Raw genomic sequence first — 24,719 nt, forward strand, 5'->3', positions numbered from 1 at the left:
AGAGTCCAGGTCTGGCTGCCAGAGAAGCCAGGGCCCTAGAGGTAAGGCCAAAGCAGCACTCACATGCCTTTTGCTTTGTAAACAGTATGTGGTGGATTGTTATGACGTTCATCTATCAGCATAGACTGATTGTAGATGCTCTTACACATATTAAAATGTATGCAGTTAAGTTAGGACAAGAGAATTAAATGAGGACAAAGTAGACACATTCTCTTTATTACCAAAAAGAAAAAAAAGAATTTGATGCATTTACCATTGTGTTTTCTTTTAAAATTTCATCTTTTATTTACTCATAAAGAGCCAATAAGTTATATAAATCATAGTTTTCATTTCCTTACTGAAGTAGTCAATAAGATTTTAACTTGGATTGATGCTGACTCAGTAGCACTTTACTCGAGTGTACTGGTCTTGGTTTTCCACAGCAATTGTTCACCCCAAGGCTGTATCTCTTGCACAGCTTCCAATGAAACCTCTGCCACGGTGTTAGCAGAGCTCTGTGGCTCCCCAGGAGGGGCCAAGTGCAGCCAGGGCAGTGTCCAGGCACACACCTGTGTGCAGGGCCCCTGGACCCCCAGAGCCAGACCCTGGGCTGGCACAGGCCACACCAACCCTTGTGCCTCCCACTGCTCTTGAGAGGAGGCCACAAACCACACTGAAGCTCCATGCTGAAGGCAGGAGGAATGACTCCATGTGAGAGATGTTAAACCAAATACTTCTGTATTTAATTATGTTAAGAGCTCAAGGAAGTTAAAACCATAGACAAATGCACAGAACCGTCAATGACAATGAACCAAGGCAGCAACATTGTCATTCCCTGCTTGAAACAGTGTGTGAAGCAACTTCTAAACAAGTAGAACCTGGGGTATTCATGTAGAACTGAAACTGTGATTTCTGTTTGCTTTACCTAGTACAAAGGATTTTCCAACACTTGAGTAACTTAGAACTAGGCCCATGGTTGTCATTTCCCCATCTGCTTCCCATAAGCAGATGTTTTCCTTTGTACACCAGTAATAGACTTCTCCCCAAAAACAATGCAATCTAGTTTTCTTGGTAACACACAGCAACATTCTCATCTTGTTCCTCTTCATCTCCATCCTCATCTTCATCTCCCTGATCTCCAGATTCAGTATCATCTTCATCTTCAACCTGAAATACAAGATCTATTGTGAGCAGTAATACCCCTTATTCTGATCCAACCTACTGAAGGCAAGACATATGCTAAGTGCAAATAAGCTTAAAGATAACCTAAACCAACAATGCCACATAATTAATGCTTATTAAATGCAACTGTCGTCTTCCCATGTCCATAGTTCTTTACTTCTCTGCTGAAGAGAGAAGTGGCTGACCACTGGGGACAACAGGCAGTAGTCAGCTTTCTCTGATGGCTGCCAGTAGTAGTTGATAAAGTAACTGATGGATTTAACTTGCCTCTATAGAAAGGGGCATCCCCAGACTTTGTGGATTGAGGATTACCATGCCCAGGCCTCTCTCAGACCCAAGAACTTCCCAGGTCCATGCCTTGGCTTACCGCTACACCAAAGTCCTTCAGTTTCATCTTCTGTGCAGATATTTTCTGATCCTGGTCAGCCAACAGCACCAGGAGATCATCCTGTTCTTTTTTGGATTCTGCTACTTCTCGCTCCAGCCTACTGTTCTTGTCTTGCAATATAGCAACTGTGCTAGTGGATGAGTCCAGCTGCTGCTTCAGTGATTCCTTCTCCTCAGAAAGGGCCTTGACTTGACTCTGGCAACAGGGGAAATCCCACATCACATTACAATACAAGCACAGGTAAAGCTGAAGCCCTGTATCCTTCAAACACATCCTGTACACAACCTTCAGCAGCTCCAGCTGACCATTGGTTCGTGTGGCCTTGTTCCCACACACACACATCCTTACACAAGCTACTATAGCTTGGATAAAGCAGGAACAAATATTAACAGTGGTTACTGGACTGTCACTGTCACAGTAAAGCTACACCCTAGACTGTCCTTATCAAGGCCTTAAAGACAGACAAATTTTGATTTCCCATGTGAAAAATGAAGGAGACATCCAGCTTCCCTACCAGAGCCTGAGGATGCTGATGAAACAAACCACTTGCCCCAGCCCTGGCTACTGCAGAGGCCTCCTAATGCAAGGCTGAGTATCCAACGGCTGGGTTTGGTGTTCACCCATTACCCACCTTCAGCTCTTTGATTTCTTGCTCCAGTCGTGCCTCCAATTCTGAGCTCGTAGCTGCTGGCGCACCACTGTCTCCTAACATGGGATCTGCAGCTGTGTTCTGTGGACAAGGAATTCCCCCTCAGTGTTGCACATACTAAGACAGCAAGCTGGGACATCACAGAGTCAGTTTCTTAGAAGCATATTCTCTTTTTACAGCATAGCCAAGGTATGGTGATGACATACACCCCATGCTGCAAGGCATCAGCAAACAGATCTGTGCTTCCTTGGGTCTCAGACTCGTACACACATGTACACCCCAACAAGAAGACAAAGCAAAGCCTTTTATTTCCTAGTAGCTGCACTTGAAAGACTTGGAGTTTTTTTTCCTAGGCAGATCCTATTACAGGCAATCCACCTTTGCTCTGATAGTATTCAAGTGCCACAGAAGTCTTTTTATTAGGCTAAACATCTAATTTATTAGGCTGAAGTTGCAATTCTTTGTATAAGGCTACTAAAAATAGCAAGTTTCATCTCAGCCAGCCCTACACAAAGTCATTTCCAAAATGCAGCAGCTGCCTGTCAGCTACAACTGCCACGTGGCACAAATTTGAGACCAATGCCTCCCAGTTGGAGCACACTTAAGCCAGTCCTCTAAGGAAGGGAGCAGTAGGATGCAGGATGGCCATGAGCTGGCCTGACAGCTGGAGGGACACCAGGACACACCTCTGCCTCCAAAGGCACTGTCACAAGCACACATGGGCAGCACGTGAGCAATGGCATCTTCCCTCCCAGCAGCTGAGTCTGCCTCTCCCAGACCCTGTGTACATTGAACACTTGTTTGTCAGCTGCTTGTGGGCCCCTCTTCCTGCAGCAGGATTTAGCTGTTAGCTCTGCTGTGGAACTGTCTGGGGAACACCTTCAGACAACTTGTTCAGGCTCTGCAGCCCAACATTCCCTTTCTAAAGCAGTTTATTCGTTTTGAATACAGTCAGATTTCCATGGCCACAAGGCTTTACTGCCTCATCAGTTCAGTCCACAGCCAAAAAAAACTCTGCAGCATTTGGAGGCCTGCACAGACAGATGTCCCTATCATTTGCCCTTCAACTAGACATCAATCTTCATATTACTATCCTCAACTGCTTGTAAGAATAATGATCTCTCTCATGTGCATGGTTATCACAGTTGTGTCTCACAAAGGCTATTACTTTAATTAGAGCTTAAGCTTGGAACAGCCAGTCGTTTATAATTGTTTAAACTAGTGCCATCAGAGAGAACTAACTTTAACTAAAAGTGCCCTCTATGCTCATGAAGGATTTGTCTGGGTAACTCAAATTAATTTGAAACACTGTTGGAATCACTTGCTGATGTGTGCACTTAAAAGGAGCTTTGTTTAGGAAAGTAGCTACAGACAGTAGCAGGAAGGCAAGTCTTGAAGATTTAGTTCCCATAGACAGAAGAAAGAACTAATTCACCAGTACCATCACTTGCAGCTTTTGATTCTCCATCTGAAGCTTGGATATTTCTGCAGCCTGTAGCTGTAACTGACTCCTGAGCATTTCTAACTCCTTTGGGAAACAGAGACAAAACTTCTCAGTTAATTTGATAAAACAACATATTCACATGAAATTTTCCTGAGGTGAAATGCTCCCAGACTAACTGCTTCACACCAGGAAATGTAACAGGAAAGGCGCCTCAGTGAGACCACAACAGCTTTTCCCTTAATTGACAAGGCTGGACAGCAACTGTCCACCCTGCTTTTCCAGCCCCTCTTCTGTGGAATGGCCAGCAAGGCACTGTCTGAGCCTCAGTCACTTCTATAAAGGCGTTTCACACCACTTGCACTGCCACTGGTGTTCTCTGCACTGCCCCTCTCAGTGCACAAACCCATGGTGACTGGGTAATCCAGGCACCATTAGTTCTCCAAACAGAGGAACTCCAACAGGTATTTCTTGAGCAACAGCTACCTTAAAGAACTGAAGGTCCAGTTCTTTATTCTGTGCTGTACATCTAATACATCTAACTTCATATCAACATTTAAACATACATTCTCTACTGGTTAAAACCATTTTGCAAGTCAGTGCAAGTGTCTTCTGCTGGCTCAAACCTGCTTAGTGAAAACAACCAATTAATTTTTAGATGCATAAACCTGATGCTTCAAGATCAGGATCATCACAAAGATGTCTGATGAAAAACAGCAACACATTCAGGAATCAATGTTCTTCCCTGAAGACTAGAGCTCTCTTCCCAACCCAAGCCACCCCTGTTCAGCTGCACTGAAACACCAGAGGTTCACCTTCTGTAGCTCATTACTGTGCTCCAAGCCACCAAATCTGCTGGTCTGTAAAGACTGCTCTGTAGCTCCCATCTCTAACTGAGAAGAATTCTGAAAGAAAAATGGGGAAAAAATCAGCTTTAGTACTAGAATTCTAAATGTAGTTGTGTTGGCAAAAAAGTCATAGCTGTTCTTGTACTGCCAAACTCCCAGCAGAGGAGCTACAAGCAGGCTGAGCAATGCACATCAAAGCTCTCTACTGAGAGCAGCTGGTTGTGTCCTCTGAGGTGAGTGCAGAAGGAGCTCTCACCAGTGCAAATGCAGCACTTACCAATTTTTCTATCACAGAATCCTTTTCCTTTAACTGCCCTTGCAGCAGCTCATGCTTGTTTTTCCACTCTTCCAGTTCTTCTTTCAACTTGCTCACTTCTTCTGTCTGAATGCCATTCATTTGCAATGTGTCACCATGGGAATTATGATGCTGGGTGTCCTTTCCTAAACAGCAAGAGGTTACAACCAAAGTCAGACAAGCAGTTCCATAACTTGGTTTCCAGGAGACCAATCAAAGTAGTTGTTACCATTCTGCTCCTGCCCCACAAGCCCTTCTTGCCATTCCTTCAGCTATGTGTGTCACCTTGCTGCTTCAGCCATTCTGTTCATCAAAAATACTGGCATGGACAAACTCTGAAGGTGATTGATTCATGTTTTTCATCATAAGTAATGATGATGGCCATTTGGCTATTTTTAATCATGCCATGTATACCTTATCAGGCATTTTGACCCTGGGATAAGGAGAACATACTGCCCTGATTTACACACTAAATTGGCAATTTCTCTAGTGACAGTAACAGGCTTCATCTTGCACATCAGCCAGACCATCTTCCCCAGCTCATGCTTGCATTCCAGACCCAAACTTCAGCCCACTCCAGGGCCCATCTGGTCATGTTCTGAACCTGGACAGGCAGTAACTGCTTTGGATTGACTTGCCCCAAGGCAGAGGCAGCCTCTGCCAGCAGCTCCCAGGCAGCCAGCAGTTCTCACAGCAAGGGTCAGCTCATACACCTGCAAGGCTATCTCTGCTGGAGCTCTGCTGCAGTTTGCCAGAAGCCACATCTCTGCACAAGCATGATTTTATATTGTCACTCATGCAGCCCACCTAGCTGTACTTTGAGGAGATTGTACTGGTCCTTATGCTGTTGGATCTGGGACACTTGCTGTGTGACTGTAGCCTGGAGCTGTTCATTCTGAGATGTTAAAGTGCTGATTCGCTGCTTTAGTTCTTCAAGCTCTTGGTCCTGTGAAAGAAAAGAGGCACCATATTAGATACATACAGTAACCATATATATAGTTATACTAGTAACTCTTGAATACAATTCTGTCAGGAAGGTGAAAGAAAGCACCAAAACCTGAGTTCCACCACTCAAAACTCAAACTCATAGTTTGCTGCAAACCTAGCAAACTATGCTAGAAAAAACACCTGGCAAAGACAGCAGCAGCCTATCACACCAATAACAGGAGGAAAAATGGAGAGGTGGGAAGGTGGCTGATTGTAATTTTTATCTAGCATACTGAAGCCTGCATTTGTTTTGTCTACTACTTCAGGAGTCTTGAAAGAAATCATGGTAAATACACATGACATGTTCAGTAAAGCCTCTGGTAGTTCCAAAGCATCCTTAATGCCTCGTGTACCCCATGCTCTGATCTCTGAACACAGAGCACCTGCTTCAGTGTCCATTTGCAGTTTAAATTAATTAGGTTTGTTCCTCTACTTCTCCATCTAAGCTGCAGCAACCACACAAGTTAACCAGCCCTGGAAAAAGGTTTTGAGAGTCCAATCCCAGCAGGTATAGCCAAACTTCACTAACAAACCATTTTTTCATTCAGCCCCATTTCATCTGTCCAAGTAAGAGCCCAGAAGTCAGAACTGCATCTGAAGAGCTGCAAGTTCTCCGATTCCTCATTTGAAATGAGAACACCCCAACACAGGGAAGAGCATGTGGTGCAAGGGAAAAAAAAAGGACCTTAACCAGTGTTCCAAACACTGACATTTCAGCTCAGTCTTGACAAGAGCGCTGTTAGAAGCATTTCTGCATTGCTAGAATCCCTGTTACTTATTTTGGAACAAGGGGGATTGGAGTGCACTGCAGTGCCTCCAGAAGACAAAACCAACAGCTTTTAGAGGCACATGTCTGTGCTCCCGCTTACCTGTTCTCTAATGACTTTTTTGTAGTGAGTCACAATGTTGTCATGCTGTTCCAATGTCTTCTTGACCTCCTCTTCCTTTTTATCTTCCTCACTGGACTTGTAAATTGCTTTACTTATGACACCTGTCAAAAACAGTTTCTTTCAGCTAGAGCTCAGTTCATATCTTTGTCCTCAAACCAGTCTCACAGTTTGAGGTCACTGCATTACAAACTCAGCCTGCACATTGAAACAGGGATTGTCACAAAGGCTTAACAGAAATGGTGACTTTATTGCAGTGTGCACATTTACTGCTTTTCTCTGTCCCATATAAGTAAATGGTTGTTTTGAGTAATTCCTAAAAAAAAACCTGTGCTCTACTTGCACTATGGCTCCACTACAGCTGCAGCCCAAATAATTCTGCAGATAAGTTAAAGACTTAGTCTGCAAGAGCAACATGCAGATGAAATTGCTTGGGCAAATCCATCTTGACCATTGCTGCTTTAAGGATTTTTCTTTCTCTAGACTGATTTAAGTTGAGATGAATATTAATAAACAGGACACAAGTGAGATGTTAGATTGATGACAATCGTGAAGCACACACTAAAGCAAGTGTCCATTTTCTAACAAGCCAAGAATTTCAGCATTAATTTATCAATTAGAAACAGCAACTGTTTGGATTATGTACTTCAACAAATGAAGCTCCTATGACCATGGAATGTGCTCAGTTCTTTAGTTTCTGTGTGAGCACAGGTCAACACCTCTAGGCCAGTGTGCTAACTCACAAAATCTATTGATCATCATTTCACTGAAGAATACCAGGTAATCCAGTTAGAGTATTTTCACTTAACACTTTAACTGCAACTTGGTTATATGATTACTTACAGCTATTACCACAACCTCTGGTGTTATCACACTACTTTCAGCATGGTGGGTAGCTCATCCATCAGTACAAGATAAAACCTAGAGAAATGAGGATAACATCTCACCTTCCAATTCCTTCACCAGCTTTGTAAATTCATGGTCAAACATCATGTGGTCTGGACTAGAGAAACTAGGCTGTGGTTTCTGAGCAGCTCTGGAATAAAGTTCATGCTTGCTAATGAAGCCAAGCTTCTCAATGAAGTTCTCCCTGCCAATCCTCTTCTCAATCAGCTGCTTCAGTTTCTCTCTACAAGGAACAGACAAATCAATGCCAGTGCAACAACAAGACAAGAAGAGAACCCATCATTGTATCAAGGTGAGTTCTGCAAAGAACTCATCTGTCTCAAGTCTTAATCCCCCTGCTGTCACCCTTCAAAGCCTCTTGAACCACCATGTGCCTTTCACAGAACCTTTACCTGCAGTCCTGTTACTTCTCCATCATACTTACTTCCTGTAATTCTCAAGGGAATTGTCATTGTAGTAGATGGAAATGCCAAGCAAAAGCGCACACAGGCCTTGGACAAGCTGCTCCTCTTCCCCAAGGTTTTCAGCTATCTGCCCTGTGAGCTGGAACTCTTGATAAGGATATTGGAGATAGTTCATAATCACAACACATGTAACACTTCTCCCTGTACACACTCCCTTTTATTTGCACACCAACCCAAGCTTTGTTAGGAAGCAAGACAAAAGAGCTGACAAAACCCTTGCAAAGTTAACTCCTCTTTTGAAGGACTCTGGTGATCAGTGGTTTCCCATAAATTTCTCAGTAGCTGTCTGTTTAACCTGAGAAACTTATTTGTTCCAGAGCACACCTGCAGTGTAAATAAAGGTGGCAGTTTAGCCTTACGTGCTCATGCACTTGACTAGTTTTTCCCTGAAAAGTAAGCAGGGAAGTTAACGGAAGTACAAAGCATTCTCCTTGCCTCTTGAGTGTAAGTTTAATTCACACTAACAACACCAACAGGCTTGTTGCACTGAGAACTCATTTAGCTGGCAGACTGAGACTGTTTTCCACACTGCTTTGGTATGTGCATCTTACACACAAGTCAGTGTACACAGAGCACTGGCAGCTAAAGGCTGATTTGGTCTCTTGGCCCAGGGCATTTTCTGTTTTGCAGAACCCCCACAAAGTGACCTAGACAAACCTTTAAGCTGACCATGAATAACCCAGCTCTGGCTAAGCAGGGGTTCCACTCTGCCAGCAGGCCAAAGGATACAAAAGGCACATTGGCTGGGTTGTGAAGGAAGTGGGTGACAGCAATGGAGCAGTTGCTCAGCCACGTACAAAGCAACATCAGCAGTCCAACTCTGGTCTGTACTTTGCTGCCCTGTGAAGAATAAACACCCCTGTCATTACCTTTCCACAGAGAGGACTAAAATACAAACCCAAGCTGTATTGGATCAGAACTCACCTACTTCCACCTTATTTTTTCATAAACTGCAAGTCATGTCTTTCTGAACACCTGTTTGTTAGTTACACTGAACAGCTTTAATGCTTGGATAAAACAACAATCAAACCAGTCACATTGAACTGATCTCAGAGCAAACCAGCAAGCCACACAGGTGTGAAATATTACTCAATGCAAATCAGCACCAATATAAAACCATAACCTGTTAGTTTTGCATTTTTAATACAGGGGTGACATGAAGGAACAAGGTGTACATTTAGTCATACAAGGATTCCCTGGAAGATGCATCATCAAGACCTAGCCTGCTGACTTTAAAACTGCCAGGTGTTCCTAGTATTATTTTGAATACAAGAACAATAGTCCTGTAATGGCCTTTGGTTCAGACTATCTGTACATTAAGCCAGCACAGCAAACGCTAACTGCAGCCTTTTATTTATCCTAGACAGACAAAATTAGTTTTCATCTCCAAATCAGCTGTTAGCAATTGTGTCTCAGCTGCAAGTATTTGGGCCCAGCTGAACTCAGACAAGCACACATTTCTTCCAACAGTCAACATTCAGATGGCAACCAAGGAAAGTGTTCCCTCCCCCACTTACACACACTGGCTCTAGCTGTCCCAGCAGGATTTGCCAGCCCATGCACACTGGGAATAACCCCTGTAACTGGCAGTGGCCCTATGGCACATGGCTGTACCTCAACCTTCTCCAGCCTTGCTACCTGTGGCCCTTCCCTCTTGAGAAACATGGAGCTTTGTTTCTGCAGCCCACCACTTCAGCACACCCATATGCTGGAAGCAGCTGCAAACCACATTTATTCTACAGCCTGCCTGCTGTTCAGAGGTCAAACTGACATGCTCTGCTAAGGATTTTCACAGAGCCCTAAACATCCTCTCTAAAAATCAGCTGTGTTCTAGACATACCATGATAATAACACCTACTCTGACAGATGACAGCCCCCCATGGTTGCTGTTCCACAGTTCAGAGCTAGTAACAACACTGACCTGTGATCAACAGGGTAAAATAACATTTCCACAGCAGAAATACTTGCTTTTTGTGCTGCCAATAACTAACTCAGCTGTGTTTTAATAAACAGCCTGGAAACCAAACAGCTCTGCAGGGATCACGTGCTCATAATGAGATCCCTGCTATTCACAATTAGGCAGGCTAAATGGTTTTTCCTCCAGCATCGGGACTTCAGCAGCATATGCCCACTTCTAATGGTACCCTTGTTTGCTACAGGCCCTTCAGGAAACACTGTTTCTAACAGTTTTACTTTTCCTTAGAAGGAACCCCACCTATTATGTGAGCAGATGGTCCATTAGTGTGACCCCCCAGGAAAGAAAGCACCAGTGCTGCCCAAGGTACACATCCCATAGTTTTGGGAGCACCCCCAGAGATTCCCCTGGAGGCACCAAGAGTTTGTTATGCCAGGGAAAACCCAAACCACTGCAACACAAAGCTGTAAGTGGAAACACATCAAAAAGCAGTTAAAGAAATTCTCCCCAGCAGACCCCAGACAAGAGGGAAAGGCCTGCTTTTGGCAGGAAAACGCACAAGCTGTGCCAAAAAATACATACCCGTCTGTCGATCTTATCACCCTGCAAGTTACACACAGATTACTTGAGAACCTTCCAGTGCAACATTTCAGACACATCCCCCCATACCCAAGTCTCTTTTGTCATGTAGTGCTGAAGAATCACAAGCATTTCTACTGACTCAAATTTACCTTACACAGAAATTCCAGGAACAGGATAAAAATGAATACTGGCAATTTTTAGCTACAGCAGGAGAAAAGTCATAGGATCAAGTTCAAAACTCCAGTGTTATTTTCGATGCAAAGAAGTCGAATTGCCACCAGAGTTAGCCTGCTAGTAGGGAGCTGGTTTTCTCCCTGAGTGGTTCTAACACACGTTAATGTCACAAGGAGGCACAGGCCAGGAGGTGAACTTCACTCACTTAACATTTCCCAAGCCAGGAATTAGCATACTGAACAAGCTCAGAAAAGTTTTATCTTTGCATAGCAAAGCCAACCATCAATACATGACAGCCTGTTTTTTTCATGATGTTTCCAATTAGCAGGTTCACGGTAAACACCAAACAGGCACTACTTCAGCAAAAAACATGAGTGGCGATTCTGCCAGTTAAACTTGGCTTGAAGGACAAGGCTGAGACCTGGATGCTTTGGCACCACCTGAGAACAGGCAGCATCAAAGAGTAATGTGATGGACAAGTAAGATTTGCTGCTAGCTGTGTGCCTGCCATGCCATGCCATGCCCTGCCCACGAGTGCCCCTGTGCCTGTCCCCAGAGCCGCAGCGGGCAGCGGTGCAGTACCTGCGAGAGGATGTTGGTGCACTGCTGCAGCAGCGACACGGGCGGGTTGCCGATGCTGGTGGCCAGCTGCACGCGCAGCAGCTGCTCCTTGAGCGTGCCGTTCTCCTGCAGGGCGTGGGCCAGCGCCACGGCTGCGCACCAGTTGGACAGCGAGTCTGTGGAGAAGAGGCCCCCGCACAGCAGCTGGCCCGCTGACACCGAGTTACCTGTAGCTACCAGAACGGCCAAGAGGAACAAGGGGGGTTAACACAAGCCACAGAAAAAATTTCAGACAACACAGCTAAAACACAGAAAAACCTAACTAGTGACATTTTAGTCAAATCTAAGCCAAGTCACCCTGCCCAGACCAGTCACTGAACAGCAGATAAATAATCCCTCACGAGACACCGGGTGGTGAATGAACAGGTGCTAGCTCAGAACCCGTGCAGAGATGCTGCCCTGGCCTACCGTCAATAGTGGATGGCAGGAGCGTGGAGACGATTTCTCCTTGTCCTTTTTGGTTTTTGTACAGAAAGCACTGGAAGCAGTAGAGAACAGCACAGCGTAGCACGAAGGGCTGCCTCTCGTTCACCATGGACATCAGCAGCACTACTATGGCAGGCCTGTGGGACAGCAAGGAAAAGCTGAGAACTGCACTGAGAATGAAAACATCTGCAGGTACATAATACGGATCTACTTCATGGATAAGGAAAGCTACTGGGGCCTACCACTGCACCTATTACTATTTCAAACAAGGGTATTAAAACCCAAGGTGTTATATGTTTTCAGTTATTTATACACAAAATAAGAGATTGATTCTTCATTTCCCTTTCTTTAGACTGTCCTCTGGCTGACAGCAACAGCAGCTCATCCTGATGAAGGATTTTTCAGTCATTGTTAATTTGTTTTTCAGGTGCCGCACAACACCAGTTGTAGGCCTCATCTCTCTGCCAACACACCCAACACGTTAATGCTGTAGCCAACACACCCTATATGAACCTGAAGCTGTTACTCCAGATCATAATTCCAAGTGTGGAATTAAAGAAATCTTTTGGAATCCCATACCACTACCTTATCCTCTAACAAAGTTAAAACACTTTTCTTCCTCTACCTTGGTGGATTAGAAGGTGCATTTACAGAGGCAAAGTAGTCTTGATTTGTCTGGCATCCTCGGATGACCTCTGACACAGTATTAATGGTCTGGGGAAAGGGCAGAGAAGAAAGGTAAATTCATGTTTAAATCTGAGCCATGGTCTACCACCTAGAGCTTTCAACACTACTCCAGTTTGTTGAACTGGAGTTTGTCCACTACCCTGACAGTTCAGTACTGAAAAGCACGTACAAAGTCTCAGCTCAGAGACTTAAGTAAAACTAGTGTGCACAAAATCAAGGCATTTAATAGCTGTAAGAGATGCTGAGCAAAGCTTAAGGGACACAAAGCTCAGTCGCCTCCAGCTTAACTTTGTATGCCAGATCAGTTTTTCTATGACAGCAAAATAACAGCTAAGCTGCATATCTCTAACAAGTGAAAAGCTGAAGCCTTTTAAGAAATTATCAACTGCAATAGAGGAGTCCACGCTCAATCGAAGCACATAGTTTTATCAAGGCAAAGATGCCTCACCCTACATTGCTAGCAGGGCTTTCTAGAAGCTAAAATCCCTCATTACTGGTAACCTATCAAATTAGAATATCTGTAGACTCTCCCAAAAAATTAAAACAGCAATAAACCCATCCCCAAACCAGGAAAAGTCATTCATCAATTCAGCTGCTCTGGGAAATGCTGAAATCTAAAGGAAAAAAAAGGCAAATCCAAATCCTTCCTGGTTGGAGGACACCAGAAATTCAATGTAAATGACTCTTCATTTAGGCTGCCCACAGAGGAAGCTGACACCTCTGGCATATGAAAGAGGTGCTTAGCAAATACTGAGTGGGCCTCTGCAGCAGCTGCTGATCCCTCCCTCCCCTCCAGCACTGCCCCCTTACTTCCGTGAGGATGTCAGCAGGAACACCGGTGGCCATGAGGATGGTGCAGAGCTGCTGCAGGAGCCCACAGTGGAACATGGCCTTCTGACAGCTGCTGGTGGCACCGGGAGGGTTCGTGGGGGACACCAGGACCCGCACCAGCTGCAGAGGAGGAAACATGTCAGGGCCATGTGAACAGAGCCTGGCACCTTCTGAAGGCAAAACCTAACTTATTTGGGGTTTCACTGTCAAACAGAATTGCTTCTAAAAATGGACACTGGAGACAATGAACAGAATGTTTATTTTATTGCTACCTATGGCTGCCTGGCTTTCAGTTTTATACCAGGGAATTCTTTACATAGAACACCCCTAATTATGTTCTTAATTTAAATCTGTTACATTGCAAGTGACATCAAGTTATGCGACATGGCAGCCATCACACACTCACCTGTGACAGGGCTTGTGCTGAAAGCAGCACAGCTCCAGAGCACTGGTAGCTAATTCTGAGCTGAACACCTGGATCTCACAGTTGTGACATGACACTTTGCACTGCACATGATCTGACAGTGGTAATTAGGAGCTGTAACAGCACCTTACCTGCAGCATCAGGTGAAGATTAGTGACCTTCTGTGCAGACCACCCACAGTTGTCATCTCCAACCTCAAACCAAGGCTTCATACGCTGGATGTAGGAACCTTCCTTGAAGAAATTCTGATTGGAATTATTGTTCTTCAACAAGTTTTGCAACAGGAGGAGACAGTCTTCTACTACAATGCCTGAGGAGACAAAGTATCACATGGTGAATCAAAATACACCACATGGAAACAAATTAGTTTGTCCATACACTGAGTGTGTTCTAGACAGAACAGAGCACACATTTCTGAACTCTTCACTCTTAACACACATTAGGCTTAGATCAATAACTATGAACCTTGTGAACCCATCCCTGTTTTTCTTCCCCAAGTCCAAAGTAAATTCCCAAAGCATGTACAGCTCATATCAGGTAAGTGGGTAAATGGGAACAACTGCCAACAAAACCTCACCATCATTGTGTATGCCCAAGTTCACCTGTTCTAGAATCAGACTACACTGCCCCTATGAAATGTACTCAAAGTTCGTCCTGAACTCCATTGTGATTCCAAGGTAGCACCTCCTTCAAGCTCACATATTCATTCTCTACAATTACTGGCTACCATCTTCAACTTATTTCTAATCTACTTTTTAGTTTTCAAATTACACTCAGATGAAGGCTCCTCCCATCAGAGGAACAGAAGTGGCAGGGGGAAAGCAGAGAAGTCTTAGCACATAGGAATTTACATAACAAGTCTCCTAAAAATACTACCTGCCTAAAAATAGAAGATTGAAATCAAAGGTTTTCTGAACACTCCCATGCCAACATAGCTGGGAGAGAAGCAGTAACTGCTCCTGCAGCCCACAGAAAGGTCATGGAACAGTAACCTGTCATGCTACTGAAATAGACTGTAGTAAATGCATCACATATTGCTAGCAAAAAAAACAAGCCCTCAGGTGCTGAAATGTTTTTTTCTCCTTTTTAAAATTCTTTTCTCCTCCCAACAGGTGACTGACTCCTCAAAAAGCTGACCAGGAAACTGAAGTTGTTGGTGCAGCTGAAGGAACTGAGCAAGCTGTTACTTCCAGCCACTCCAAGCATCCAAGGATCTCGTGGGAAGAATGCAGATGCTTAACTGGGTAAGTGACAAATGCAGCATACACATGTGACACTGCCATTCCAGGCAGATACAGGCACAAGCCCAGGTCAAGCAAGAGCCACTAACTCCTGCACACACCCTCAGAGGAGTGACCTGGTGTTTTAAACAAGTACACTAGCTTTTCAAAAGACACTGAAACACAGCTACCTGGTCAATCTGGTCTTGCTTATTTTGTTACAAGCAGTCTGTAAATTGTGATCCTTTTACCCACTGACCAAGCTCCATCGACCCCTAAGGTAAGCCTGGCAACATCAGCTCACAGTTGCAGAAACACAAGACTAAGTCTTAGATTCCGCTGTACCTCCATCGCTGTTTCCTTCCTCTGTTATGATATCCAGAAGCCTTTCAAAGGCATTTTCAAAGGCAACAATCTTCTGTATGGCTGCATTGCTTTTGGTCAACTGCTGTAACAACAGGACTCCCTTGACAGGTGGAGGAGAAAAGAAATCAAACCTGGGTTTTAATAGAATTCCGTTGCTTTTCACAAGTCCCAGCTGCTGTGAGGATGCTGAATCAGCAGCATCATCCTCAGCCAGGATCAGAGGCCCACCCCCCATGGGCAGCAGTTCCTCAGGCACTGACACTGATGATGCCAGGGCCCTGCAGAGCCCCTGCACTCACATCATTGCGGATCACCTCCCTGGAGTCTGCCAGCAAATCCATCAGGCGGGACACACCTGCAAGGAACCATTTCTAAATATACACAGGAAAGGGTGCAGCTTTTCCAGGCTCAGGTCTTCAGGACACCTTGCTTGAGACCCCTCCAGGCCTCTGCCATGCCTGCTGAGCATCAAGCTCTGAATCAATCAGCAGTGGATTCAAGCACTCACCCATGGGGCTGACCAGAATGATCTGCTGCACTTGAGGCCCCTGCTGCTTTAACAGAGATGTCAGCAGCTTCACTCCAGGCCAGCGAACATGGAAGTCAAATTCCTGAAAGGATAGGAAGGAGCACATTAGGTAACCAACTCCTCAGTATTTAACTCAGATACACTGGCAGTTCCTTCATACTGCTCAAAGCATGACATGGGTTCCACACAGGAAAAGTAGAATATCATGTTTCTTACTGAAGTTGGACTACAAAGCAAAGGGAAAAACAGAAGAGAGTATTGTATTGTTCTCTCTCAAGCACAATCATATTCTTAGTTTGGGAACAAAAATTTTAACAGCTCCAAGTAAAAAGCAGTCCATCAGGACAAACTCAGTGGAAAATAAGTCAAATATCATGCTGCTGGAAAGCAGTTATCCTTTCCACTTGAACTGCATCTCAGACATAACTGTGTCCTGATGCTTTAATCATCATCTGAAAAGTAGTTGTTGTGCAAGGGACAACCACTGCTGTTTGGGGAGCAATAACTTTTATTCCTTCTAATTAAGTAACTAAACCCCTTTCTCAAGTAACAGTATGAGAGAACATGGCCACAAGGTGCACTAGGGCAAGTTTAGATTAGCTATTCAAGGAAATTTCAAAAGGTGGTTGGGCATTCCAAAGACTGACCAGAGCAGCAGTGGAGTCATCCCTGGAAGGGTTCAGGAATTGTGGATGTGGCACTTTGGGACACAGCTTAGCAGTGAACATAGTGATGCTGGGTTAGCAGTTAGACTCTATGATCCTGGAGGCATTTTCCAACCTAAATGGTTTTGTGATTCTCCTCCATGTCCCCCTGCTTTAAAAGCTGCACCAGTGGTGTTCATCCAGGTCACTCCTGACTCACCTCCAGCCCCACCTTGACTGGATGCTGGCACACCTCACCCCTGACATCAGCTGACACCAGCTTCACCAGGACAAAACCATGGCTCTCTACATTAGCAGCCTCAACATGACTCAGTTACTCACCTCCACCAGAGTCAACAGCAGAGTGACATTTTCTTGCTGTTTAATGAAAATCTCTGTGAACTGACTTCCCAAATCATCCACTTGTTTTACTGAGTTTTCTTCTGTAACAGCAAAAAACAACATATTGCAACACAACTAGAACAACATCAGCAGCTGTGATTTTTATTCTTACTAAAATAAGGCCATGGGTGACCATAAAATTTTCAGTCACTGTTATAAATGTTAATTGAATTATTCTCAAAACAAAAACTAAAATAAGCTTTTCACAAAACAAAACCCCTACATTATTCTAAATGTAGCTTTTGAATCTTAGCAGTTACATTCCCATATAGCTCCACTAAGCCAAGACAGCAGCCCTTCATGAGTACCTACACTGATAGGCAAAAGCAAAGTCCATGTCACACCAAGAGTCTTGAAGGGTAAGGAATATAAATATCTAAAGCTAATTGGCCCAAACATCTTACTCTATTGGGTTTAGCAAAAGAAAAAGACCTGAACATCAGGAAGGGAAAAGAAGAGTCACCCAAGTAAGCATCACAGCCTCTCAGTCTAGGAATCTGAATTGATTTTGAATGTGCCAGGTTTGAGTGCCATCCCATTCTTCACCCTACAGTTACACATAATTGGGCTAGCACATGAGTTGTCTTACAGATTTCTTTCATGCATCATTTGCATGAACAAAAAACAAAGGCTAAAGTATCCACAAAATCAACAAACCCCATGCAAGCAACATCTCTGTACCACTGCTATTTTTCTAGCAGTGTTGAGTGACAATTTACATAACTGCTCCACAAACAGGGGCATGTAGGTACTACTGGTTGACATAATTAAGCTGAAAAACTGAGCAGGAGCAATTCTAACTCAAAGGGAAAGTGTTGGTTTTAATAGAAAGAAACAGAAAAACAGTAAAGCAATTCAATTTCTGACTTGGGATTTTCTCCTCCAAAACCCACTCTGCTTTAAATTTCTAGCTGTAGAAATTACAATATATTACAAAAACAGTTAAAAGGGAAGACTGACCATGTGCAAGAATAGCTCTAGCCCAGGCTGCCAGCACCTAACAGGACCTGAGTCCTATTGTGACCTGCCTGAAGCTGAGGTTCTTAACTCTAGGCCATTCCTGAACTAACACATTCATTTACAGAAACTAAGATTAACAACTCCACACAAATTCAGCTCCTGTACTTGCTGCTGTAGAATAAAAGGCAACTCAGCTGGGAATCACACAAGGATTGCACATCCTGTAGCTGGATGCAGGCCAAGGAGAGTCCAGAAAACCTAAACATTTTGACATCAAAATTCAGTCAAAATACTTGACTTTTACTTTTCCATGAGCTGAACATCCTTGTCCCACCCTCAGCTGCAAACAGCAAGCGTTTGAATCTTGCTGCCAGCTGCTGCCCTTGCACAAGCTCCAGTGCTAAGGCAACCCCTGAGCAGCACACACAACTTGCACAGCCTCTCTCAGGCTGTAGTTGGTTTCCCTTACTCCAGCTCAGAATTCTCCTATGAAAGGGCCAAATCACATTTCCTCTGTTTAAGTATTTCTTCTAGTAGGTTTAATAAAAAACTAAACAGCAAAGGCAAACTATTTTCCACTTACACCAGAGATCTTGCAACCAGCCTTCTACCCCTAATTGTTCCTTAAATCTATACAATCCCAGGGCTATCTCCAATGAAGACAGCAGCTTCCATCTAGTAAGATCAGATCAATTCACTACCAAGCAGCATAGCAGACTAGAATTTAGTTTAAAAAATAAAATCAGTTTAAAATAGAGAACATGCAAAGCATTAGTGGTAACCTAGGGTGGAAGTGAATATTATGAATATTTTAACATGCATTGCTTAAAAGAGACACTGTGAAGGATGCTCCCATGCAGCTGATGCACTGGTGTCCAGCTCCAGGGCAAACAAACTCTGTTCACCAACTTAGGTCTCTTAGAATCTTACCAGTCTGGGGCTGCACACCTTCCACATCCTTACCAGGAATTTACCATCACTGCAGTCTCTGGGGATCTGCTGGCATTCAACATGCCAAACCACAGGAGAAGTCAAATTGGAAACACACTTGAGCTCCAAAGAGTAAGGATAGAGCAGAAGGCAAATGCCTTTCCTGAGCTCCAGTGCAAGCTCCTACAGTGTCCTTTTTAAACAGCAGCAAGTGTTACCAGCAGGAGCAGTGACTAGGGCTAAAACTAAGTGCCATATTATACAAGTAAAGGTTCTTTTACCTTCAGAGTCATCTGGCAGTGCAGATAAAATAAAAAGAAACAAGAGACAGGTTTACCAGTTGAACAGCTTTCCACACAGCACAACCAATTACAGCATAAGCTCAGGTTTGCAAAGCAGCCATCCCAGCTTCCTACAGCAGCTGGACTCCTGTGGGAAGTTCTTAGGGAAGGGGTCAAACTGAGGCACCCCATAACCCTCACAACCCTGGTCATCTCTCACACACAACTCCAACTGGACAAGTTTGAGCTCTTTGGAAAAACCTGCCAACACTTTCCTCCAGTCCATGATCAAGGCCTCTACCACAAACATGAATTCACCAGTGCTATGAAACCCTGATCTTGTTCTAAAACTTTTTAATCAAGATGGGGAACTGGAGGAACATGGAAAAGAAAGTCAAGCACAATTTGAAACATGGCTTAAAATAACATTTATTGGCCTTGGAGACCAGTTTAATGGCCTTCAAAAAAAAAATCAAACAGGTAGGAGTGGCATGGATTTTCACAGCCCAGCTGCACAAAGACAAGTAGAATCTTTCTAAGTCTTTTTATCCACTGCCACAGCAGGGTTGAAAAAGGTTTTCACACTTATATGTGGCACCTTACTGCAGGTACCTGAGATTTCACATCTCAAAATCCATGTTAAATCAGGAGATGGTAATGCCTCATTTGGCAGTAACAGCCAGAACTGTCCTTTCCCAACAGCACAGGATTTGATTCTTGATTTACAAACTAGAAAAAAAGTTACCCCACTCCAACCTGGCTCCTATTCAGAGAACAAAGTACTTTTTAATTTATAAGCAAGAGATCCACTGTTACTTTAATGCAAGCTGCTTACAAGATCTTTAGTGTTAACTTAAGAGCTATATACAATAACAGAGCAGGTCTAGGTGAGCATTAGTAAATCAGTTTTACAGCTGCTAACTTGAACAAAGCACCAAGGAAAGCAGTGCCACAGTTAAATACAACTATTACTACAAGGGCTTACCTTGCTCCTCCTCTTCTAGGTCATTGGATATGACATTGTAGAGTGTGTCCAAAGCATAGCCAATTATTTCAGAATCTGAACTGCAAATGAAAGAACCACTTGTCTTTAATGACTTATTTCCATCTGCTCTTACAACATTGCTCTTCTGCCCAGGCAGTTCTCCTTGCAGCACTAGGCCAAGCAAGCAGCACAGATTTATTGCAGCACCACATAACCATGAGCTATCTGCTCCCTGAACAGGGTCAAGCTCCTTTTACCAGTTCCATTCCCTCAGGTGAGTCTCAGAAGTCTGGTGAAACCAGATAACCACAGGACTCTTCACTGTAGGTGCATCTTTAATTTTCCAAGTCACTCCCTCCAGCCTGCTCCTGTTCCAGCAGAAACCCCTAGGAATACTTCAAACTTGCCAGAAGAACACCCAGTGAAGATGCAGACAAACTTCAGCATTTCCCAGGTGGGACCCTCCCTGCTACACTGTCAGACAGAACCAGAGCCAGACCTCAGAGCTGCAGGGAATGCAGCTGTGGATTCTGACAAACAGGCAGCCTCTGTGGCACCAAACCCACTAAAGCTAATTATTACAGGGTTTTGAGCTCCAGCATGCCCAGGAGTGCAGGGAAGCCCAAAGCATTAATTCACCTGCTCACACCCAGACTTCTCTCAGGAAATACCTGTTCCTTCTGCATTACCAAGGCTGAACCATCTCTAAACCCTACACTACAACCAAGACAGCACAAAATATAACGATATCATCATTTCTGCTACTTGCTTTCTTGCTCTTAAAACAAAAGAAAATGAAAGCAGTTGGTTTAAAAAAAAGGGAAAATCAAGGCTAAAACCACAGAGAAAGGTGTATCCAAGTGCAGAAGGACACACCTCACAGCATTTTCATGACTCTATCAAGCACCTCAAAAGAAGACTATGAAAAAAAGTCTCTCACTCCAGCTTCTAAGTACTTACTCACACTGATCTCCAAGGCATTCCAAGTAAGGCCTCCACAGCAGAGATGTATGAGCATTTCATGAGGCTGCTAGGCTGGTTTACAGCAGAGGCCTGAACAACCACCTAACCTTTTAGTCCATGGAAGCAGCCTCATCCAGCAGGTATGACCACAGCTCCAGCCTGCTCATGCTTTCCCTTCACTGCCCTTTTTGTTCTTCAACACACTACCACAAAGTCTACACTTCCCTTTTCATAGAAATTAAACAGATCACACCTGAAAACACACAGAAGGCCTTCCTTGGAAAGCTGAAAAGCAAGGCTGCAGCTTGGTGGGTAAACATCCCTGGATAGGGAAATGACAGCAGCTCCAAAAGAATAAGCACATTTAACATGCACATGATTAAAAGCAGGCCGTGTTTCTCTGCTTGAAAGACAGTACAAAATGAGGACAGCAGCATCCCACCTCTGCTGTTCACTGCCTTGCCACCATCTGCTGTTCAGCACATCCCACATCCCATTGATTATTCTGTTAATGCTGAACTGCCCAGCTCTTACTGTACAGTAAAAACCATTCAAGAAACAAGACTTCCCAGGCATCCATGAGAGGCAGCCTTTGTGCAAGGCAACATTCCAGCACAAGGCACCTCTCTTCCTAAGCAGCTGCAGGGCAAAATCCAAAAAACACAACAGGCAGAAAAGAGCATTTTCCCCTTCTGCAGAAAGTTTCAGGGCATTTCAGGTAGACATTGGAAAGGTTCAAAGATCAGACCTATGGGTACACACCAAAACAGCAGCCTCTGTCACACCAGCAGCCTCCCACACTAGGTGACAGCTGAGGGACAGCTGAGCCTGTGACTCACTTATTAACCACTGAATCAGTTCAACTGGTCTGGATTTCCGTTGAGAGAGTCCAGGAAACCTCACCTCCACCATTACTGACAGCAAACAGTACCAGGAACTCCAACATGTAACACTGCACTGATCACACACAGAGACTACTGTCTCCAAGCAGCCATAGCAACCAAAAACTGTCCCAGCTCCTGTGCTGCCCCACCAAACATGCAATAGCAAATGACTCCAGCAATACCCCAAAGCCAGCATTTCTTCAGCTGAAAACTCAAAAAACCCCCCATCTATTTAATTATTTCCTTTCAACTGCAGCCTGAGTCACATAAAATGTGCACAGAACCCCAGCACACAATTTTTAAAGTATCAATTGGAGCCCCAAAAGCACTGAAAAGCCTCAAGTTCCTGTCCTTCTCAACTGGATCAGTACAGCCCCACCTCCCCTCTCAAAGTTCAAATCTGCCCTCAGAGCAGATAAGTGGATGAAAGTAGGCTCCTTAACCTAGTTTCTTTAAGGGCTTTTCCTCCACATCCATGACAGCTACTCCTATAACCTTCCCTTTCACTGTTTGCACCAGGTCAGACATCAATTTTAACTAGCCAGTCCACAGAAAAGCAGTAACAGGGACTTGCCTAGACAGCAGCCTCAGACCTTCCTCCTAGCTGGCATAACTGGCCAGGCAAGAAAGGCCTCCATCAGCAGAGTTTCACATCCTAGATCCATAACTGGGGCAGGAGGCCTTGCAGACACTGAACTGCAGCTTTCCTAATTCTCCTCAGCACTGCCATCAAAGGACATGCTCCTCCTTCCAGTGGATGCACAGCTAGGTATTCACAGGCTCACAACTGGCTCATACAAACTGACCAGCCTGATGTTCAAATCCACACTGAATGACTATCCCCATACATATGCCTACCTAAATACCAAGTATGTGCAGTATTTGAGGCTTAAATCCAAGGACTGCAAACAGGTTCCACAGTACATGTGGGCACTGTCAGGTACAGCAGTGATTGCAAGGATGGATGACAAAGACATTCCAAGCACTGGATTGTGTAAGTATTAAATTCCAGTCCACACATCGCACTCAGACTCATGACATCTGCCCCAGCCTCAGAGCCCTGCTCTCCCATTTGCCTGAACCCAATGTTTTTTAACACACATGAGCAAAACCACACTCCTGGTGACTTGACTCTTTTTCTCTTAATTCTTTTGCCCAACAACAGCTTGATCTGGGTTATTCCAAACAGTGTATTTAGTTAACAGGATCTGTTTGGACTCACCTCTCCAGAGTAGTGCAAACATAGCCCTGAGAAGCATTAAGACACACTTTGGTAGTACCTTCACTTTCTGTCCTTCATCCTGGTTCCTGGAATTCTGTTCTTTTTACCTCCAAACAATCTCTGAGGACATGGACCAGCATAAAAAGCCAAGGTGGCAGAGGAGTTGTCAGAAACCCAGCTCCCTCCCAGCTCTGTCAGTACAGGGCAGCAGGTGTGCATATGCTGCGTCAGCAGCACAGCAGGGTCAGGCCAGCAGCGCAGAGCAGCTGCAGGATGCTTACCGGTCTGTCTGGAGAACGTGGATCAGGTGTTCCATGGCCTGGATGCCCACCTCCAGCCGGTATTTCTGTTTGGAAAACAGACAAACGCTTAATGGTCGAGCCCAAACACCGAACAAAGCCTTTTTAACAGCACCTGACAAAGCTACTTCAAATTCACGCTGCTGCTCAGGAAGTTGGCCACGTACCTTGGATAAAGACTTGAGAGCACGTACTGCATCCCTCCGGTCATCCAGCAACGTGGACGAAGCGACTCGGTCACAGAGCTTCTGGATCTGGAAGGACAGGCATAAAACACACACGGGATAAGCCGGGGGGGTGCAGGGGAGTCCTCCGGCACCCGCCTGCGGCCCGGGCCGCACGGCAGAGCGGCTCCGGCCCCGAGCGGCACCGGGCACCACCCGGGCCTGTCAGCGGCAGCACCGCAGCCGCCGGCCACAGGGCGGCCCCGGCCGGGGCTGTCGCGGCTGCCCGGCCCTGCCCCAGCCCGGCCGCGTCCCCCGCTCACCGTGTCGGCTCCCGAGGGCTGAGGGCCGGCGCTGGGGCCGCCCATGACGCCCCGCAAGAAGTTCATGGCGGCTCAGGCGGCCGGCGCTGCCGCTCCCCCCGCCGAAGGAAGCGGCCGCCGCGCCTGCGCTGCCACGTGGCGCGGCCGGGCCGGGGCGGGGCCCGTCTCGGGGGCACGGGAGCCCGGCCCGCCGCGTTCTGCGCGACCGGGATCGGGCCCACGGCGCCGCTCGCCTTCCTCCTCAGGCCCGAACAGCCCCGAACCGCGGGGCAGCGCGCAGCGAACAGTACATCCGCACGGGCTGGGGGCGTTAAGCAGACCGAGAATAAAAAAAGCACACAACTTTAACACAGCTCCCCCCGCGTCTGTGCATTCACAGACCCCGATCTGTGCATCCACAACAACCCCTAAGCAAACGCTCCGGCTTGGAACTCCGAAATTGCTTTCACTTCTAATGAAGAAACAGCAAGGGGATAGCTACCTTTAACTATAAGAAGAGAAGGTCCAAGCACTACTGAAACTGAGTCACCTCAGTGAGAATCAGAAGCTTACCTAAATAAGACTGATGTTTCAAGTCCAAGAGCACCACGAAGTTCTTAAATTGCTTCCAGATGCTGAATGCTCCCATTGGATGCTACTGCAACATATTTCGCATTCCTGCTGAGGAGCAACAGCCAAGGACCAGAACCTCAAACCCTTCAGGCACTGCACCCACATACCAGCTGCCAGTCTGATGGTGCCCTCCTCATAGTTTCTGGTAGGGTTTGGCAGTGCTTGGCTTATTCTACATATCCAGCCAAAGCAATTTTACTTGCAGCCACAGCACATGGGCACAGAAAGTGCCAATACCATCAGTTAATT

At 45.2% G+C, this 24,719-nt stretch overlaps 1 protein-coding gene across 4 annotated transcripts; it reads right to left on the reverse strand.

Annotated features, from left to right (window-relative positions):
• Positions 1–696: 696 nt before the first annotated feature.
• Positions 697–23,945, reverse strand: USO1 (USO1 vesicle transport factor). 4 transcript variants are annotated; one of them, XM_054295953.1, is made up of 25 exons: positions 23,859–23,945; positions 23,539–23,625; positions 23,354–23,418; positions 20,004–20,083; positions 19,019–19,030; positions 16,788–16,888; positions 15,781–15,883; positions 15,572–15,627; positions 15,252–15,372; positions 13,818–13,996; positions 13,242–13,382; positions 12,370–12,458; positions 11,727–11,881; positions 11,280–11,485; positions 8,756–8,866; positions 7,987–8,105; positions 7,604–7,785; positions 6,639–6,760; positions 5,590–5,728; positions 4,765–4,928; positions 4,455–4,544; positions 3,640–3,726; positions 2,181–2,279; positions 1,529–1,744; positions 697–1,146 (listed from the first exon to the last, which is right to left on the reverse strand). In XM_054295953.1, exons 1-25 carry the CDS (start codon positions 23,922–23,924, stop codon positions 1,039–1,041), a joined length of 2,898 nt encoding a protein of 965 aa, XP_054151928.1. In that variant the 5' UTR covers positions 23,925–23,945; the 3' UTR covers positions 697–1,038. The 4 variants fall into 4 exon arrangements, with proteins under 4 accessions (XP_054151928.1, XP_054151927.1, XP_054151931.1 ...); XM_054295952.1 differs by having other exon boundaries at positions 11,280–11,491; XM_054295956.1 differs by lacking the exon at positions 19,019–19,030.
• Positions 23,946–24,719: the final 774 nt, after the last annotated feature.

The sequence above is a fragment of the Melozone crissalis genome, unplaced genomic scaffold, assembly GCF_028551555.1.
Source record: "Melozone crissalis strain CALT ecotype California unplaced genomic scaffold, PUWL_Pcris_2 ptg000006l_1, whole genome shotgun sequence".
Lineage (NCBI taxonomy): Eukaryota > Metazoa > Chordata > Aves > Passeriformes > Passerellidae > Melozone > Melozone crissalis.

What these genes read in the sequence shown, in the direction of transcription:
- USO1 (XM_054295952.1), bottom strand. Translation starts at nt 23,924, where the DNA reads ATGAACTTCTTGCGGGGCGTCATGGGCGGCCCCAGCGCCGGCCCTCAG. An exon ending in AAAAAGTCATTAGAGAACAG is followed by an intron (nt 5,729 to 6,638) that starts GTAAGCGGGAGC and finishes TTTCTTTCACAG; the next exon opens with GACCAAGAGCTTGAAGAACT. An exon ending in ATCAAAAGCTGCAAGTGATG is followed by an intron (nt 2,280 to 3,639) that starts GTACTGGTGAAT and finishes CCTTGTCCACAG; the next exon opens with AACACAGCTGCAGATCCCAT.